This window comes from Mixophyes fleayi, chromosome 3 (genome assembly GCF_038048845.1).
Source record: "Mixophyes fleayi isolate aMixFle1 chromosome 3, aMixFle1.hap1, whole genome shotgun sequence".
Classification (NCBI taxonomy): Eukaryota; Metazoa; Chordata; class Amphibia; order Anura; family Limnodynastidae; genus Mixophyes; species Mixophyes fleayi.
In genome coordinates, this window is record NC_134404.1 from 47,900,502 (window position 1) to 47,919,626 (window position 19,125).

The 19,125-nt window shown below is 41.6% G+C and overlaps 1 protein-coding gene across 2 annotated transcripts; it reads left to right on the forward strand.

The window, feature by feature from the left end:
- Positions 1-755: 755 nt before the first annotated feature.
- On the forward strand, positions 756-17,630 carry LOC142142636 (uncharacterized). Of its 2 annotated transcripts, XM_075200503.1 has the most exons (4): positions 756-1,524; positions 2,113-2,208; positions 15,064-15,113; positions 16,899-17,630. In XM_075200503.1, the coding sequence occupies exons 1-4, from the start codon at positions 1,048-1,050 to the stop codon at positions 17,044-17,046; spliced, it is 771 nt and encodes a 256-aa protein (XP_075056604.1). In that variant the 5' UTR covers positions 756-1,047; the 3' UTR covers positions 17,047-17,630. The 2 variants fall into 2 exon arrangements, with proteins under 2 accessions (XP_075056604.1, XP_075056605.1); XM_075200504.1 differs by lacking the exon at positions 2,113-2,208.
- The last annotated feature ends 1,495 nt before the right edge of the window (positions 17,631-19,125 follow it).

Consider the following 19,125-nt stretch of genomic DNA (forward strand, 5'->3'; position numbering starts at 1 on the left):
CTATTGTAAAAATGTCCTCGCCCAGCCAAAAGGCCAGGGCAAAGAATAAGGGTGGGGCTTAAAAGAAAGTGGTCAAAAGTGCGTGGGTGCCAACATAATCACGTGATATCTGTTTTAAGTTTTTTTGCCCCTAATTTTTTGGCACCCCCAGGTCACCACTCCAGAGGCACAAGGCCTTCAAAGCAGCATACCCGGCCCTTGGCCAGAGGACCAAGAGCAGCTCTGCCACAACTACACTTGATCTTAGTCAAAAGGCCAAGAAGCGATAAGAAGTACACATGAAAATTGAGGTATATTGTCAATATGATAGAAATAAGTAATTAACATAGAATAGCACACACACAAGAGTACTCATCCTAGTTATAGTGACAGAGAGCTCAAGGTGCAAATATTAGAGGGTGACTCCAGCCGCCCCTTCTGTACTTACTGCCCCATTAGACATGGCCTCATCAGGCCATATAGAGTTCAGCATCCTGATCCACAACTCCCTTCGAATTATGTTTCAGAACACATCGATACTTCATGTTAATGTCATATTTTCCTCTGATTTGGTGCAGATCTAAATGTTTCCGCCCTTTTCTCGTTCCCTTTTTAAGTTTAAATTCCTAGGTTTCAAATTTTCCATACTATATTATTTTAGGCTCTTTTCCCTGCCCCGCCTATTGGCTGACACTCCTCTGTCTGAGTTAACTTTTTACTGCAGCTACTGGCTCCAGAGCAAAGTGCTTTTCTTTCAGGCTGACTTTAATATTTAACTGTGGGACGCTGGTGTCTAACGGGGAGGAGGAGGAGAGGGAGAGAGAGCGAGAGAGAGGTGTTTAAGGCATCACAGGCAAACTGAGAGATGTATTTTACAGCATGAAGAATTTAAACTGCAGAAGAGGCAGCAATTAACTAAGAGGTGTACAATAAGTGAGACGTTGGCGGGAGACATTCAATGGATTACAAGTGATGTTTATGGAGCTGTAAAACAGAAATGGAAATGACAATTGGATAGAAGTAAAGATTTGCAGTGAATAACAAGATACCAACGTACTGTGCGGTGTTATGGGAAGTGGGAGCAGCAAGAGCAGGAGACGGGCCATCAAGGTTTGCAGCCAGCAACCGCTGGACCCTACAGAGTTATCCAGAGGACACTGTGTTATAGAGGGAAGAGTCGCTTGTGAGCAGATGGAAAGAGACAAGGATAAAGGAATCCCTGCAAAGAGCAGCATGTCTACTCTGGAGACTGAGGGAGGCAGACTAACTGCGAAGGACACAGATCTGCAGTTACTAGATGATGTGCTGGCTGAGTCTGAGGGTTGCTTCTCTTGGCAGGAGTCCACACGTAGAGTGCAGATGATGAGAGACTCAACTTACACTAACTCTAACCCCGGATCATTGTCACAAGTTCAGCAAAACCAAAGCCAGGATACGGGAGGTCTAAGGATGTTACATAATACACCAGAGCTGGAACTGCTGGCTCCTGAGTGTAAAAACACCCCAAACAGGCATCAAACAATGAGTGACAACTGCAACAACACAGTAAGTAGAAACCAGCTCAGCTGTGTGTAAGCAGATGACAGTTTTATGAATTGACTTAGAAGGCAGCAGAGCTGACGTGACCAACCATGATCCTGGAACAATGCTGCAGGCTGAGCAGCATGTGATTTATTATACATATAAAATGCAAGTATATATTGTGCATTCATTATTTCTTTCTCATATCTGGACATGTTTATATGTATTGTGAAAGCACAAGAGCTAATACCGTTATCACCAATGTTTTGCATTTCTTATATTAAAGTTATGTGATGTTAAATACTTTTGTGTCAAAAAAAGACAAAAGTTACTATGAGCTGTAATATGGAAATCAAAAAGTTTCCCCTGAGAAATTAGGCAAAATTTTGGCAAATCCTCAACTCTGTCAAATAACATTTACTTAAATGTATGAACTTCAGAAGAAGATATTTTTGCAAAATGCCACAATTTGATAATTATAATGAAATTAAATATTTTTCCTAAATGTAAAATCATTGGGGCATATTCAATTACAATAGATATTGCACTACTGTAATGAAGCTTTATACGCACAGTCGCGAATTGTAATTGAATACCCCCCATTGTGTCTAGGTACCTGACACTGATACTGTGAAGTATAAAGTATCTTACATACCGATGAAGCACCTTTTATTTAGATACACGCCTCTAGCGATTGCTCGTCACACAGTAAGTATGTTGTTCACCTCTAACATGAACGTAACAATCCTCAAATCTAAGGAACCAGCACGTTCACAGTGAATCAGTTCCAGTTTAAAATATTTTTTTTTTTTAATTCTCTCTATTGCTGGAAAATTACTTTGGTTGGTTTTCATCCAATCAGTAACCAGCTTTCATTTACAATCGCTGCCTTGGAACACTACTGCTAAGGACAAACACAAAGATTGTGAAGGTCAGCAGCAGAGTTTCTGGCAAGTGCCAGGACATTGTTCAATATAACAGGGTCCTGTTGAGGGATCCCCACCAAAGTACTAATTAAGGGACGGCACAAAATTTAATACAATATACAGTTACCAATTGTGGCATTAAAGATGGTGTTAATTTTTGTCCTTCCTAGTTTTAAATCACTTTTATTGTTTTTTTTATAATGTTCCTAAAAATGACTTTAGACATTTGTGGAATACATTCAACAGATCAGTGATGTTTTCATTAACAGTGCCATAAATTGTATAGTCTGTCGTACCTGTATTCTGGTCAAAATCAAGTAAAAGTATGTGTACACATATCTGTTTGGGTTATTGCAAATGTTCAGATATATGCAACAGGTGATTTTAAACTGAGGCCTCACTGAAAAAACAAATACGCTTCCTGCAGAATTGGCTTCAGTCCAAAGCCTAGGGGTTAGTGTACTCAGACTGTAGAGGATTGAAGCTATATTTAAACATATGTTTGTCTACAGCATCACCTTGTGGTGGAATAGAGACCACAGTCATGCTAACAAAATGCTATCCACTATAAATCATTCTTATAGACAGAGCCATCTTAATGCATGGGCACGCTGGGCAGTTGCAAGGGGGTCTCATGAGTATAGGGGCCCCATAGGCTTGCCAGCTTTTCAGTATATTATACCAGGAGGAATAATATAGACTAATCAGCTCAGTATCAGCTGTTATCTGTACATGTGATCTTGCTGTTGTGGATACATATCCACAATTAGTACACGTACTAATTATACATAAGTAGGTGAGTGGTTGTGTAGGTAGGGCCCCAGTGCACTGCTTTGCCCGGGGGCCTATAATGCTGTTAAGACAGCCCTGCTTATAGATCTACCTGGGCCATATGTAGCACCTGGCTTGTATCTCTAGAATATATAAACTGCATTAGTGCATCTGTAATACCTAAATACATACTTGCCAACTCTCCCGGAATGTCCGGTAGACTCCCAAATTCTGGGTGGGTCTCCCGGACTCCCGGGAGAGTATGACAGTCTCCCGCTTCTGCCCACTTCCTAGTGAAGTGAGCAGAATTAAATCCAAAATGCCACAATTCACCTGGAATCGCGGCATTTGGCCTGCTGTAAAAATGACGCATTTGCGTCATGACGTCACGGGGGCGGGGCCAATATGACGTGATTTTCAGAGCCCCGCTCCCTGCACGTCCACCTGTCCCCGAGAGCTCCCGGATCATACTTGCCATAACTTAGCAAGTATGCCTAAATAATGTTAATGTTACCATAGGCAACAAGATTATATAGCAGATAATTGGCCTCATTTACTGTGCAAAATCCTCTTTGCCGGTGTCATGCACTTAGATTTAGGCCAAAACACATAAGTTTATGGAGATGGTGCTTGCAGTAGTGCAGAGCAGGCATACCGGTCCACCTAATGTTGCTGAACAGTGCAATAACGGTGTCCTTTGTGGAATTAGATTATTGAAATCAGATGAAAGGGTGGAGAGAGAGCATTTTTTAAGGGCATTCCTTGCTGCATGGAGGGTAACATGCCCATTTTTACTATACAAAATGACCTGATTTTTGTACAAACTCAGAGCTGCAGAGACGGGGTCTTGTCATATTTAGTGGGACAAGTCTTGCACACTCTAGTTGCACTCATCATTTAAAGAATTCCATATCCACGAGCACTGACGTCAGAATGCTACTTAAGAATTACATTATATATGTATAATAATGATTAGAGCGTAATGTATATATCTATACATTTTATGGCAAAATAACATTATAATTAATGAGTTATGATGTCAGAACTCAATTAAAATATATTTTTGCATGTTAACTTCTTCATTACAAAGCTGCTAACATCATCTTCATAGTGTGTGTACACTAATGTCTCTCACCCCTCCCTCCAGAATTTAAGCTCTTACAGTCCCATCCACCTATTGTCAGGCGTTGTTTTACTGTATCCAGCGCTACGAAATCTGTGACATGTTATAAATAAATAAATGAATAATAGTGTGTGTACACCAATCTCCATACCTTGTAACATTTATACAAGCAAAATCAGGAGAAAATAAGCCCCACCCTAGCTATTACCTTTTTGGGCAGAGTTCGGGTTCACGATGCAGGACAGTTGGAAGTTATGGATTTATATTGTATATTCTGCAGAATTATACTTATTCAAAAGCAAGGAAAAAGCCATGCCTCCAAACTTTTGGGGAATCGGGAAATTACTATATAAAGGAAAGGTTTACAAAGACTTGTTAAAATCAGAACGGGAAACGGCCATATTCAGAGCCAGATTAAGGACTTTTTCCGGGGCCCTCCAGTCTCAGAGGTCCTCCGGACCAGGGTTTGACTCGTCTGGCTGCGCCCATCCAGGAGCATGTGCCGCCGGGGCTGATAAGGCAGTAATAGTTGTCTCAAATGCCCCTGCGGCACCAGTTTCCGACGCAACTTCATGTAAAGCCTCCTGGCTCCCTTAAGCTTTGCAGCATTATTAAGTCACGGCCACAACACTTAAGGCAGCCGGGAACCTCTCTAAATACAGTGTGGGAGGAGAAAAAAGAATAGATACGCCCTAAGGTAAGTTTATAATCAAAGGGGCACTTTTAGTAATTTCAATCATTAAATGGGCCACTATTATTAATTGCACTCATCAAGAGGGCATTATTATTAATTACACTCATTAATAGCCACTATTATTAATTACACTCTTCAAGGGGGCACAATTGTTAATTGCACTCATCAAGGAGCCCAATAGTGTAATATATTTAGAACCATGTTACTTCAATTTGGGTTAGTAAGTAAATCTCTACCTGAATGATGGCACTATGCTCTTAATTTTAGACCATAGGGTCCCCTCTGTTATAAGTTTCCTCAGCCCCCCAAAAGCCTTAATGTAGCTCTGGACAATATGTAGTATACAGGTTTTGCTGTCTTATTACCTTTCTGTTTATTGTGTTAACCCATATTGGATGTCAGGTCAGGACTCTAAGCAGGTGAGATCCTTCACCACACGCCCATTCAGCAAGACTGAATGGGCGTGTTAGCCACGCAGGTGGTAGTAGCGACAGATGTTTTAAGCAGCTGGCAGACAGCTGCATTTTTATGGAAATATCTGTCAGATAATAAGGTCCCTAAAATAGCTTTACCTATATGTCTTTACCTGTAGCAGCCCATTTCTTGTAGAATGCCCTGGGCCTGATTGAAGTCCAAACGGAACTTGCATGTAACTTGCATTTGAAAAAAGAACACAGAACTTGTGCGTAGTTCTGACCGGATTCTAATCCACGTGTATCTCCTCAAGATACGTTTCCGTTTCAATCTGAGTGGAAGTACGCTCTGCAGTACTTGTCGTACGTAGACAGACAGAAGTACGCTCTACAGTACTTGTCGTACGTAGACAGACAGAAGTACGCTCTGCAGTACTTGTCGTACGTAGATAGACAGAAGTACGCTCTGCAGTACTTGTCGTACGTAGACAGACAGAGCTATGCTCTGCAGTACTTGTCGTACGTAGACAGACAGAGGTACGCTCTGCAGTACTTGTCGTACGCAGACAGACAGAGGTACGCTCTGCAGTACTTGTCGTACGTAGACAGACAGAAGTACGCTCTGCAGTACTTGTCGTACGTAGACAGACAGAGGTACGCTCTGCAGTACTTGTCGTACGTAGACAGACAGAAGTACGCTCTGCAGTACTTGTCGTACGTAGACAGACAGAGCTACGCTCTGCAGTACTTGTCGTACGCAGACAGACAGAGGTACGCTCTGCAGTACTTGTCGTACGCAGACAGACAGAAGTACGCTCTGCAGTACTTGTCGTACGTAGACAGACAGAAGTACGCTCTGCAGTACTTGTCGTACGTAGACAGACAGAAGTACGCTCTGCAGTACTTGTCGTACGCAGACAGACAGAAGTACGCTCTGCAGTACTTGTCGTACGTAGACAGACAGAACAGACTGCAGTATACGCACATGCGTATGTTCAAATAGACATATGTCCGAACATGAATCAGGCCCCATATGTTCACTAATACTCGGTTACCCCAGGACTTAACCTGTAGTAGTGGGGGCTTATTAACTTCAGGGTATTTGAGGTAATGGACAGGACACATTAGGAGACTTGCAGGTACAGTATAGTAACAGTGATGATATAGAAACTATCAGTTATTCCACGAAGAATGCCATGAGTAGGGTCAGGGAGGCAATGGTCAGAGGTTGGCAACAGTTCAAATGGAATGGTAAAACAGGCAGAGGTCAAGGGCAGGCGGAGGTCAAAGGCAGCATTCATATAATAGGCTATGGTGAAAACAAGGCAGGTAGCAGACAAGACAAGGTCCAATAAGCAATCTGGGTCACAACAGAGAATCACAGTAGTAAGCACAGAGTTCAGCACACCGGACCAGACTGAACTATCACCAGCACAGGTGGTAGGGAGAAACTGATTATTAAAGGCTGAGGGAAACAATAAGATTAAGGCACTCCCATAATACTAAATCACCCTGCACAGTTGTGTTAATAAGTTAAAGCTAAGCAGCTGCTGCTCAGCAACCGGCTAGAAACACTAGTAAGGCAGAGCAGGTGCTCCAGTAGCCGTTGTTAGACAAATGGCCCAAAGCAGGATGACGCCTGTCGTTTACTGGCTGAGCGTCCAGCGACGCCCGCTGCTGAATCTAACTTATTTCCGCTCCTAACCCTCTACAGATCTTCAACACACCACACTCGTCAATTTAGTGACCTAACCAGAAAAAGGACACATTGCTATTATTGACTGCTGCTGAAATGAAGTCGACAGTCCAATAGCGACAGTCAGGGAGTACGGCAAATTGTACAAAGCAGCACCTGCAAAAGTGAATGTGTTGTGATGAAGTGTCTGATATATCCAGCCTGGCGTTCTACAGCCTGGAATTGTTCAGGGTGAGCAATCTGCACGTGCTCTGTCTGAATGTGCAGCAGACTGACTAAAAGACAGGAAAACCTGTCGTACAGAAAGTGTGGTGTAAAGGCTTATATAGATGCAATAGACAAAACAGAATGATGGTCACTGCCAGGGGCAAACAGGATTTTAATGTGGGCATTACATACTCTTATGCATGCTTACAAAGTTTTCTATGTGCGGGAGACTCCTGGGGGTAAATGTATCAAGCTAAAACTTTTCCGACGGGTTTGAAAAACCAATCAGATTCTAGCTATCATTTATTTAGTACATTCTACAAAATGACATCTAGAATCTGATTGGTTGCTATAGGCAACATCTCCACTTTTCAAACCCGCCGGAAACCTCTCAGCTTGATACATTTACCTCCTGGACTCCTGTGTTTGCTCACTCCCTTGGCTACATTCATCATCTCCAAGTGATTCTTGTCTAACTATAAAATTGAAGGAAATGTGAAAATAAAAAAAACTTATGCAAAGGACTGCAAGCCTTGCTAGACCAAATGGTATGTATGAGGCCAGGTTTCTGGAACATTAAGGGTGGAGAAAAAAATGTGTATTAAAGCTGAAGGTTGCATGTAATACATCTGCAGAGTTATTACGATAAGAGGAAGTGTTTATGAGACTGATAAGAAGATGCTTTGATTCAGAATATGCTGACTGATAATAGTCTATAATATAGATTCTGTTGAATTATATAAGCATAGGCATATATGCAGAGACTGGCCCGGGAATGTGGTCATTTTTCAACTCTTACCGCTCTGAGCCAATATTGTCGGGGCAGCCAACAATCGTCCAGCTGCCCTAGGACTTAATATTTTTGGTAAATTGCAGCTATAATAATTTGTATTAAATAAATAAGAGTATGGCTTAAGTACCATGCCCCCAACCGTTCCCATTTTCCCATTCAGGTAGGACAGTCCCAATTTTAGAGCTCTGTCCCACCACCCGATCGGAACAGCTTTGTCCAGTGGGTGTAAATTTGTGAGCTATGTCATGGCAGAGCAGCGGTGAACGGGTGCCACATGCACTGGTACACACTGGTACACACGGCAATGGAGGTGTTTGGGGAGGGGAGTACGGAGCAGCATGTGAACGGCACTAGGCACGCCCACAGGTGTGGCCACATCACCATCATTATGTGACCACGCCCCTGTCCCGCTGTTGGGAGGTCTGTATGCAGATGATGGTGACATTCAACTTTATCCCTGGAAAAAGGGACTTGTTGGTATATTTCATAACTTTTTTTTGTATGGCATGGAGTAACCTCCTTTTAGTTTTTTAGTGGCAGTACCTAGGTGATACCTGCTCTCCTTGAAATGATTTTAGGTAGGCATGTATGGTGTAGATACAATTGTATCCAACGGACTTATACGCTTATTAACAGAGACTGGCCCAGAGAAGTGGTAAATGAAACCTTTCCACTCCGGGCCAGTATCGCCTAGTATCACCCAGTATCACCCAGTATCACCCAGTATCACCTAGTATCACCAAGTATCGCCTAGTATCACCCAGTATCACCCAGTATCGCCCAGTATCGCCTAATATCACCCAGTATCGCCCAGTATCGCCCAGTATCGCCTAGTATCACCCAGTATCGCCTAGTATCACCCAGTATCGCCTAGTATCGCCCAGTATCGCCTAATATCACCCAGTATCGCCCAGTATCGCCCAGTATCGCCTAGTATCACCCAGTATCGCCTAGTATCACCCAGTATCACCCAGTATCGCCTAGTATCACCCAGTATCGTCCAGTATCGCTCAGCTGATTCAGCGAGATTTTATTGCTAAATTGCGGCAATGAGATTTCTTGATGCAGTGATAAGTAATGATAAAAAAATATTATACATATGGCCACATTTTTATAAAATTACCGCATAGTTTCGATTGCTGTGTTAACTAATATAGGATGTTTTGCAGATGTACAGTTCAAGCTATACCTCCAACATTTAAATATAATAATTTATTATTATTAATAATAATAATAATAATAATAATAATAATAATAATAATAATAGTTTATTTATATAGCGCCTTTCTCCTGATAGGACTCGAAGCATTTAATAAATATTTTACAGAGATGTTTCAGTTGTGCAGTATGCTAAAGGAATCTTAACATAATTGATTTATTATATTTTTTTCTTTGTCTGGGCACAATAAATATCTCGGCGTCTAAAAAGGTTTCAGGTCTGATCCCATGCAGCAGGCATCTAGTGACCTCTAGTCCATACAGAAAATGGTGCATTCACCCTTCCCCAACAGCCCCAATTACAGGACAGCCCCACTTCACTGAAAGCAAAATGGGAGTGGCCTAATAATTGGGGGTGTGGCCCAAGTGAGTCAAATGTGCAAGAGCTTGTGGGCATTTCCCTTTCCTCTCCGATACCTTGAACCAGAGCTGTAACTTAGAATTCTAGTGCCCTGGGCGAGAAAGACAAATGCCGCCGCCCTAACCCTCAATTTAAACCAAATTAACCTAAAATACTCCTAAATTGCGCCCCCCTTCAGCGTTGCGCCCTGGGCGGTCGCCCCTGTCGCACAGCCCTAGTTACAGCCCTGCCTTGAACCTTTATTTCCTCATGGCATCAGCACATGGTAAAAGAAAGGAGGGGAGAGAAACATATAGTATGGCCAGGGCCGGATTAACCATAGGGCTAACTGGGATACAGCCCAGGGGCCTCTGGCATCCAGGGGGCCCTTGAAAGTGCTCAGCAGCAGTATTGATTGGTCGGGGGCGGGGGCGCCCTCAGCCCGATCAGTGCTGCTGAGCACTTTCACTGCAGTACTTCCCCGGCGCGCTGTATTCTCCTTACTGAGGAGATCTCGTGAGTCTCACTCTCACGAGATCTCCTTAGTAAAGAGTGTACAGTGCGCCGGGGAAGGAGGAGAAGGAGGTAAGTGCCTTGGGGGCGGATCGGATCATGGGGGGGGGCCCTCACGGGGGGGGGGGGGAATGGAGGCCCCCTTAGCCCAGGGGCCTACATTCCCTTAATCGGGCCCTGAGTATGGCGACTAACATGATATTTTTCAATAACCTCCCAAGAGGTCCTATGTACCACAGGGGGCCATAAATTCATGGTTCCCAATTGGCAGTACATTTACTGACCGTCAGTAAAAAGTGTTCAGATTTTATGTCAGTAAAATAAAAAATAGACAGCCTTGGACTGTACTAAATTATAACATGTTTTTGGGCCATAATAGGTTTATGAGCCTGGTGTTTTTAGACTCTGACCATATTCCACTAGATGCTACTATTTTCACTTGATACATTTTAGATTTACATAATGTGACAGTAAAAATGTTTGTCAGTAAAGGTTTATAAAATTGTGAATAAAGACTGATCTCTCCCAGCATCATTTAACGGCCCATCCACCCAGATGCTACTCTCACCCGTCCATGCCCAAACCATGAAGCAAAGCCCTTAAACTGCCAGGCTGCAAAACATTGCAGAGGAAATCCGGACTGTACCAAACACCATATATGTAAGAACACACCACTAAATGACAGCTTTGTGGATTGTGTACATCAGTAATGCTTTTCCGAGGGGTTCCATGATGCAGGGTGGGGTTCTGTGTTGGTGGATCGATATAGAATGAGAAGAAGAGTGTTAACAGGATGGAGGTTACCTGTGTGTAGCAAACCGACCCAGGTGTGATGTGTACAGGGTGGGGTGAGAGTAAAGGTTTAAATGTTGGGTGTATCAATTGTCCCTGTAGTGTGGGTCTGTTTTGCTGGAGGTTCTCTGTAGATGTTGGGTGTACCAGTTGTCCTTGTAGTGTGGGTCTGTTATGCTGGAGGTCCTCTGTAGATGTTGGTTGTACCAGTTGTCCTTGTAGTGTGGGTCTGTTTTGCTGGAGGTTCTCTGTAGATGTTAGGTGTGTCAGTTGTCCTTGTAGTGTGGGTCTGTTTTGCTAGAGGTTCTCTGTAGATGTTGGGTGTACCAGTTGTCCTTGTAGTGTGGGTCTGTTTTGCTGGAGGTTCTCTGTAGATGTTGGGTGTACCAGTTGTCCTTGTAGTGTGGGTCTGTTATGCTGGAGGTCCTCTGTAGATGTTGGGTGTATCATTTGTCCTTGTAGTGTGGGTCTGTTTTTCTGGAGGTTCTCTGTAGATGTTGGGTGTACCAGTTGTCCTTGTAGTGTGGGTCTGTTATGCTGGAGGTTCTCTGTAGATGTTGGGTGTACCAGTTGTCCTTGTAGTGTGGGTCTGTTATGCTGGAGGTCCTCTGTAGATGTTGGGTGTACCAGTTGTCCTTGTAGTGTGGGTCTGTTTTGCTGGAGGTTCTCTGTAGATGTTGGGTGTACCAGTTGTCCTTGTAGTGTGGGTCTGTTATACTAGAGGTCCTCTGTAGATGTTGGGTGTACCAGTTGTCCTTGTAGTGTGGGTCTGTTTTGCTGGAGGTTCTCTGTAGATGTTGGGTGTACTAGTTGTCCTTGTAGTGTGGGTCTGTTATGCTGGAGGTCCTCTGTAGATGTTGGGTGTACCAGTTGTCCTTGTAGTGTGGGTCTGTTATGCTGAAGGTCCTCTGTAGATGTTGGGTGTATCAGTTGTCCTTGTAGTGTGGGTCTGTTTTGCTGGAGGTTCTCTGTAGATGTTGGGTGTACCAGTTGTCCTTGTAGTGTGGGTCTGTTTTGCTGGAGGTTCTCTGTAGATGTTGGGTGTACTAGTTGTCCTTGTAGTGTGGGTCTGTTATGCTGGAGGTCCTCTGTAGATGTTGGTTGTACCAGTTGTCCTTGTAGTGTGGGTCTGTTTTGCTGGAGGTTCTCTGTAGATGTTGGGTGTACCAGTTGTCCTTGTAGTGTGGGTCTGTTATACTAGAGGTCCTCTGTAGATGTTGGGTGTACCAGTTGTCCTTGTAGTGTGGGTCTGTTTTGCTGGAGGTTCTCTGTAGGTGTTGGGTGTACTAGTTGTCCTTGTAGTGTGGGTCTGTTATGCTGGAGGTCCTCTGTAGATGTTGGGTGTACCAGTTGTCCTTGTAGTGTGGGTCTGTTATGCTGAAGGTCCTCTGTAGATGTTGGGTGTATCAGTTGTCCTTGTAGTGTGGGTCTGTTTTGCTGGAGGTTCTCTGTAGATGTTGGGTGTATCAGTTGTCCTTGTAGTGTGGGTCTGTTTTGCTGGAGGTTCTCTGTAGATGTTGGGTGTACCAGTTGTCCTTGTAGTGTGGGTCTGTTTTGCTGGAGGTTCTCTGTAGATGTTGGGTGTACTAGTTGTCCTTGTAGTGTGGGTCTGTTATGCTGGAGGTCCTCTGTAGATGTTGGTTGTACCAGTTGTCCTTGTAGTGTGGGTCTGTTTTGCTGGAGGTTCTCTGTAGATGTTGGGTGTACCAGTTGTCCTTGTAGTGTGGGTCTGTTATACTAGAGGTCCTCTGTAGATGTTGGGTGTACCAGTTGTCCTTGTAGTGTGGGTCTGTTTTGCTGGAGGTTCTCTGTAGGTGTTGGGTGTACTAGTTGTCCTTGTAGTGTGGGTCTGTTATGCTGGAGGTCCTCTGTAGATGTTGGGTGTACCAGTTGTCCTTGTAGTGTGGGTCTGTTATGCTGAAGGTCCTCTGTAGATGTTGAGTGTATCAGTTGTCCTTGTAGTGTGGGTCTGTTTTGCTGGAGGTTCTCTGTAGAGGTTGGGTGTACCAGTTGTCCTTGTAGTGTGGGTCTGTTTTGCTGGAGGTTCTCTGTAGATGTTGGGTGTACTAGTTGTCCTTGTAGTGTGGGTCTGTTATGCTGGAGGTCCTCTGTAGATGTTGGTTGTACCAGTTGACCTTGTAGTGTGGGTCTGTTATGCTGGAGGTCTTCTATAGATCTTGGGTGTATTAGTTGTCCTTGTAGTGTGGGTCTGTTATGCTGGAGATCCTCTGTAGATGTTGTGTGTATCAGTTGTCCTTGTAGTGTGGGTCTGTTATGCTGGAGGTCTTCTATAGATCTTGGGTGTATCAGTTGTCCTTGTAGTGTGGGTCTGGTATGCTGGAGATCCTCTGTAGATGTTGGGTGTATCAGTTGTCCTTGTAGTGTGGGGTTTCTATGCTGGAGGTCCTCTGCAGATGTTGGGCATATCATTTGTCCTTGTAGTGTGGGGCTGTTATGCAGGAGGTCATCTGTAGATGTTGGGCATATCATTGTCCTTGTAGTGTGGGGCTGTTATGCAGGAGGTCATCTGTAGATGTTGGGCATATCATTGTCATTGTAGTGTGGGTCTGTTATGCTGGAGGTCCTCTGTAGATGTTGGGCATATCATTGTCATTGTTGTGTGGGTCTGTTATGCTGAAGGTCCTTTGTAGATGTTGGGTGTATCAGTTGTCCTTGTAGTGTGGGTCTGTTTTGCTGGAGGTTCTTTGTAGATGTTGGGTGTACCAGTTGTCCTTGTAGTGTGGGTCTGTTATGCTAGAGGTCCTCTGTAGATGTTGGGTGTACCAGTTGTCCTTGTAGTGTGGGTCTGTTTTGCTGGAGGTTCTCTGTAGATGTTGGGTGTACCAGTTGTCCTTGTAGTGTGGGTCTGTTATGCTAGAGGTCCTCTGTAGATGTTGGGTGTACCAGTTGTCCTTGTAGTGTGGGTCTGTTTTGCTGGAGGTTCTCTGTAGATGTTGGGTGTACTAGTTGTCCTTGTAGTGTGGGTCTGTTATGCTGGAGGTCCTCTGTAGATGTTGGGTGTACCAGTTGTCCTTGTAAGAGGGTAAGCTTTGGGAAGAGGCTTCTTATGGTTCTGGTGTGTTCTATGGCTCAGGTAAGTATATAGCTCAGTGCAGTAAAGTTAGGAATGTTTATGGCTCTAGAAAGTAGATTGTTTTGGAAAGAGGGGAGTAATAGGGAGATGGGTGGTGATGTAGATATAGGAGGGTGGTAGAGAACATCTATAGCTCTGCTAGTATAGCTCTGTATCCAACCCTGGTGGTCTAGGATTGCTAATGCATAAGAGCAGTGTTTGCAGCTCAGATCAGAGCCATCATAGCTGCATTATAGGCCCTCAGGCAAAGCAGTGCACTGGGAACCTACCTACAAAACCACTCACCCTCTCATGTACAATTAGTACGTATACATTATTTTCGTCAACGTCAAGAGATGTATTCGCAACAGCAGATTGCATGTACATATAACGGCTAATACTGAGGTGATTAGTCCACCTAAACATTTTAATAAAGAGGGTTTGAAGGTTCTGAATAAATCTCCCGGAATAATATACTGAAAAGTATGGGGCCTCTATGCTCATGGGGCCCCCAGGCAACTGCTCAGCGTGCCCATGCATTAAGACAGCTCTGGCTCAGATTGCTCTGAAAAGAACAGTTTGTTTGTTTGGTGCAGATATATGCACTGTTAGTATGCTGTAATATACTTCTGGAAATTTAGAAGTGACGGTATGAAACATGTAAGCGAATGGAATTTGATAGTTTTACAATGAAGGCAGTAGGAGAAGTGACGTATCGCAAGCCACCGTATACACCACCACTTCCAGGGAAATTCCATGGAGTAGACTACTAGAAAAATAGGTGCATATCTCTGGACACACCGCAAGCATGGCATACTGTCTGTGAAGTTATAAAGTGGAATTTAATATCACTATATAGTTTGTCATTTTGAAAAAAGAACAAACGGCATGCCCTGATAGAATGCAAATCTGGCAGTATATCTTATAAGGGTGTAGTTGTCCTTAATAATAATGTGATATGATAAATATTGAGCTGCCAATTAACCAACTTTTCTCAATTTCAGTCTTGCGTAACCAAAAGCACCCTGGACATTGAAAACAACAACCTATCCAAGTAAGTATAGAGAAAATATTATTGCCCCTTGGTGTACAGAACTCCCTGCCTGTGCTGAAGTTTCCCAAAGTCACTGAGATTCTAAACTCTGCATCAACAGCGTCTGGGATGATTGAAACCCAAAGTGACAGTAAGAAAATCACCTGGAAGGGAAACAATTCCATAGATCACATTCTCCTGCAGTTTATGGAAATAAATCAATCAAAGCAGCCAAATACTATATGTTGCTCTGTTACAGCCTATCTGATTATATAATTTAATTATGGCCCATGAAAACTCTTAATTAAAAGATCTTAATCAACAAGATTGATCAGAAGTATGACTGTCCTAGTTTAAAAAATGTATTGAGTAAGAACAGGCCTCCTGGTTTTATCTAATTTAGTAGTGTTCGGTATAATGTCTTTTAATTGACCCACAAGTCAGAATTTGTTGACCTTACACCTGAGACTGTAAAATATTCTCTTAGAAGAACTATGGGAAATTAGTTTACCAGAATGTACCTAGATGGGGGATTGATGCTACCTAGAGCATGTAGTAAATGATTGTTCAGTGTATGCTTTGAAACCCAAATTGTATTTGAGCCTAATCTAGGGCTCACATCAATATAAAACAGAAAACAGGGACTCATATGTGATATGAATGTTCCTCAGTCGGTGACCTTATATTTCCTACTGATAACTGAATACAATCAAACAGTTAAATGAACATATTCCCACTAATCATCTTAATGTAACTACACCAGGAGATCAGCATCTAGGAAAATAAGCGTTTTGAGTTAAGATTCCCAGGGGGTAAATGTATCAAGCTGCAAGTTTCCTGCGGGTTTGAAAAGTGGAGATGTTGCCTATAGCAACCAATCAGATTCTAGTTATCATTTTGTATAATGTACTAAATAAATAATAGCTAATGGTTCAGGAGACTGGAATTTTATAGAGCCACGGATGAATTAATATTCTCCACGACCGATAAGTTCACAGAATACCACACCATGTGGTACCCATGACTCAAATTTCAGAATTCTATAAAATTTAAATCCCTATCCATCCCGACAACCAGTGCTCAGAAACCCCTGAGTAATGTCAGCAACCTTCTGATTATTCTAGGAAACACCTTATCCCCCCCCCCCCCCCCCCACCACACCTTTCTATCCTTTCTTTCTCTTTTCTCTTCCTTCATATTGACATCATAAATTGTATTTGATTGCCTGATGAAGCCAGGATGTATTTTAGTTTGATGATTTTACCAATGTTGTCTGTATTTGTGGTATAATTGCTATTGATGTCTTTAAAATTTAATAAAGAAAAATGACATAAACAAATAAATGATAGCTAGAAACTGATTGCTTGCTATAGACAACATCCCCACTTTTAAACCGGTCATAAACTCACAGCTTGATATTTTTACCCTCTAGTGGTTAATTCAAAGTTAATTATAATCACATTATCAATATATCAAGTTTTCTAAAGGACCAATACATCTAAATACAAAAGGGCTCATATGAGAACCACACACACACACACACACACACACACACACACACACACTATAAGCTTACCAGAAATCAATGTGTTTAAGTGGAAACTTTTTTCCTATGAAGATCACATTTCTTTCTAAATGCTCCCCCCATATACATTTTCATTTTAGAGACAAATTAGACTGTTTTAGAAGTAATTAGTGACCTTCCTAAAACAGAGGTTGTTTCAATATATTGTGAACATTAAAAGTAGCTCTTGTATTTAATTTTTATCGTTGTTTTTTTTCCCTGTGTCTTCTGTGGACTTTCAGGTTTCCACACACATGTTCCGGGGATATGGAAGCACCAGACCCTGTCCTGTATGACGACACAGAGGAAGCACTGATGGACAGCATTGAACAAGACTTTTCACATTTCCAGCCCTCCAATCCTGTGTGTAAAAACATAAGGAGATCCTAAGCACACAAAAGATGTCCTAACTCAGACTCTGTACTCCTGAGCTTTGTTTTGTTTGGGCATCTTGGTGCTTTGTGGATATCACAGTTTGGTAGGTTTATCATGGCAGTTGGGGAAAAACATAAATAACTAAAAAGAAGAAACAAGAGCATGGCTACAAGTTGAAAGCGTCATAAATTATATCATTATGGAACATATAAAGAATTAAATAAAATATAAATAATATTCAATATACAATTTATTTTACTCTAAATTCCCCAAAGTACATTTGAACAAAATCCAAAACACACCTATCAGATAGTATATAAACCAAATGAGGATATACTGTATCTTTAAAAATAGAAACCAATGGCTATTAATCACATGATGTGTAAGTACTCATTCAGAATCATAAATCCATGCATTCTAAACAATTAGCATAAAAAACAATATATGCTGTGGATGAGGTCATACATGATTTTATTTTGAAATCCTTTAGATTTATTTTATCACACAATTATTTAATTCCAGTTTTTATTTACAAACACTGAGGACTGCCATGGGCACTAGATTTGCTCCAAGTTTTGCCAGTCTATATATATATATATATATATGCCTGTGTGAACAGCAATATATTTGGAACGGCACATTCAGAGCAAATCTAGTCCTCTGCAACAGATATGTTGGCCACATCTCCTCTATATCTTCCTTTGTTAATATGCACCAGCACATATCACTGTTCCCAAATAAACTTCCTGGATATCACACTCTGGATCAGTGGCAATAGAATTATTACTGGAATATTTCAAAAAGACATTTACTACAATAGCTATCTTAACTATAATAGCAGTCACCTAAAATCATGGATAAATGACATACCTAAGGGCCAACGAATTAGAATTTTTAGGAATTGTTCAGATGCAGCATTTCACAACCATGCAAAAGCTTTACTTGGCTCTTTTAGGAAACAGAATTATCCAAAAAGAATTCTGATGTCAGCTTATGCTGAGGTTTCATGTACTGACAAAGATGATTTATGGACACCAGAGAAATTCTCACAAGTCTTTATTAGGCATATCATTATTAAGAATTTTTTCTATTGGAGTCAGATGAAGTGTTAAAACCCTTTTTACTTGAAATATAAATTTAAACTTGCTCCTTTTTTTCCAGAACAAGATGAATAAAGGAAGCAACCTTTTTGCTATACCATTATATATATATATATATATATATATATATATATATATATACCATATATGTTCACTGTATATGAACAGACCGGCACAGGCTTATCAACATTTTTAAAACATTTAATAGGGTATAAAATACATTACAGAATCATGCCCAATTTGTTAAATCCATTTTTTATTCTATGTAAGGTTTTTATATTTTGCGCTATGCCTATGCTGGTTCACATACATTGACCACATATGCATTTTCGGACTGTGCACGGTATAGATTACTTAAATGAAGTGCATTCTCTCTTGGAACACTGTGTTGTTATTGTGTGTGTATGTATGTGTGTGTATATATATATATATATATATATATATATATATATATATTAGTGTGTTTGGAATTTCTTACACGTATAACTCTGTGTTTATTTTTATATTTGCCTTTAGTCTGGGGCAGATTATGTGTTGCTTCCAATTGTGTTTCAGTGATCATTTCATTCTGAGATAACTGGACTGTCTCTGCCATTGCTCTTTTTTCTTATTTACTTCTCCCACTTAAACAGTTTTAGTTTTTTTTTTTGGGTATATACAATTAATTAGTATTATGTTTGACTATAAGTGAGTTTTAATATTTTTGATTTGTATTGATTTATGTGTAGATTTGTGCTTAGTTTGGAATTCAATTTGATCTGGTTTATTCCCCTTTAAATACCTGGGAATTCCATCATGGCATACATCCTCTGATAAAACCACCATATGATTTGGTGGTGAAACGCGTTAGTGTTCACTTTTCTATGTATATGTTCTTGCTTACTTAAAAATGAGAGAACTGCCATTGAGAGAATTAATAGGAGCTGTTATACTAAGTTCGTGAGTCAAACTGCTTGGATACTGGGATAACTGTAGTATCCATACCACAAGATCA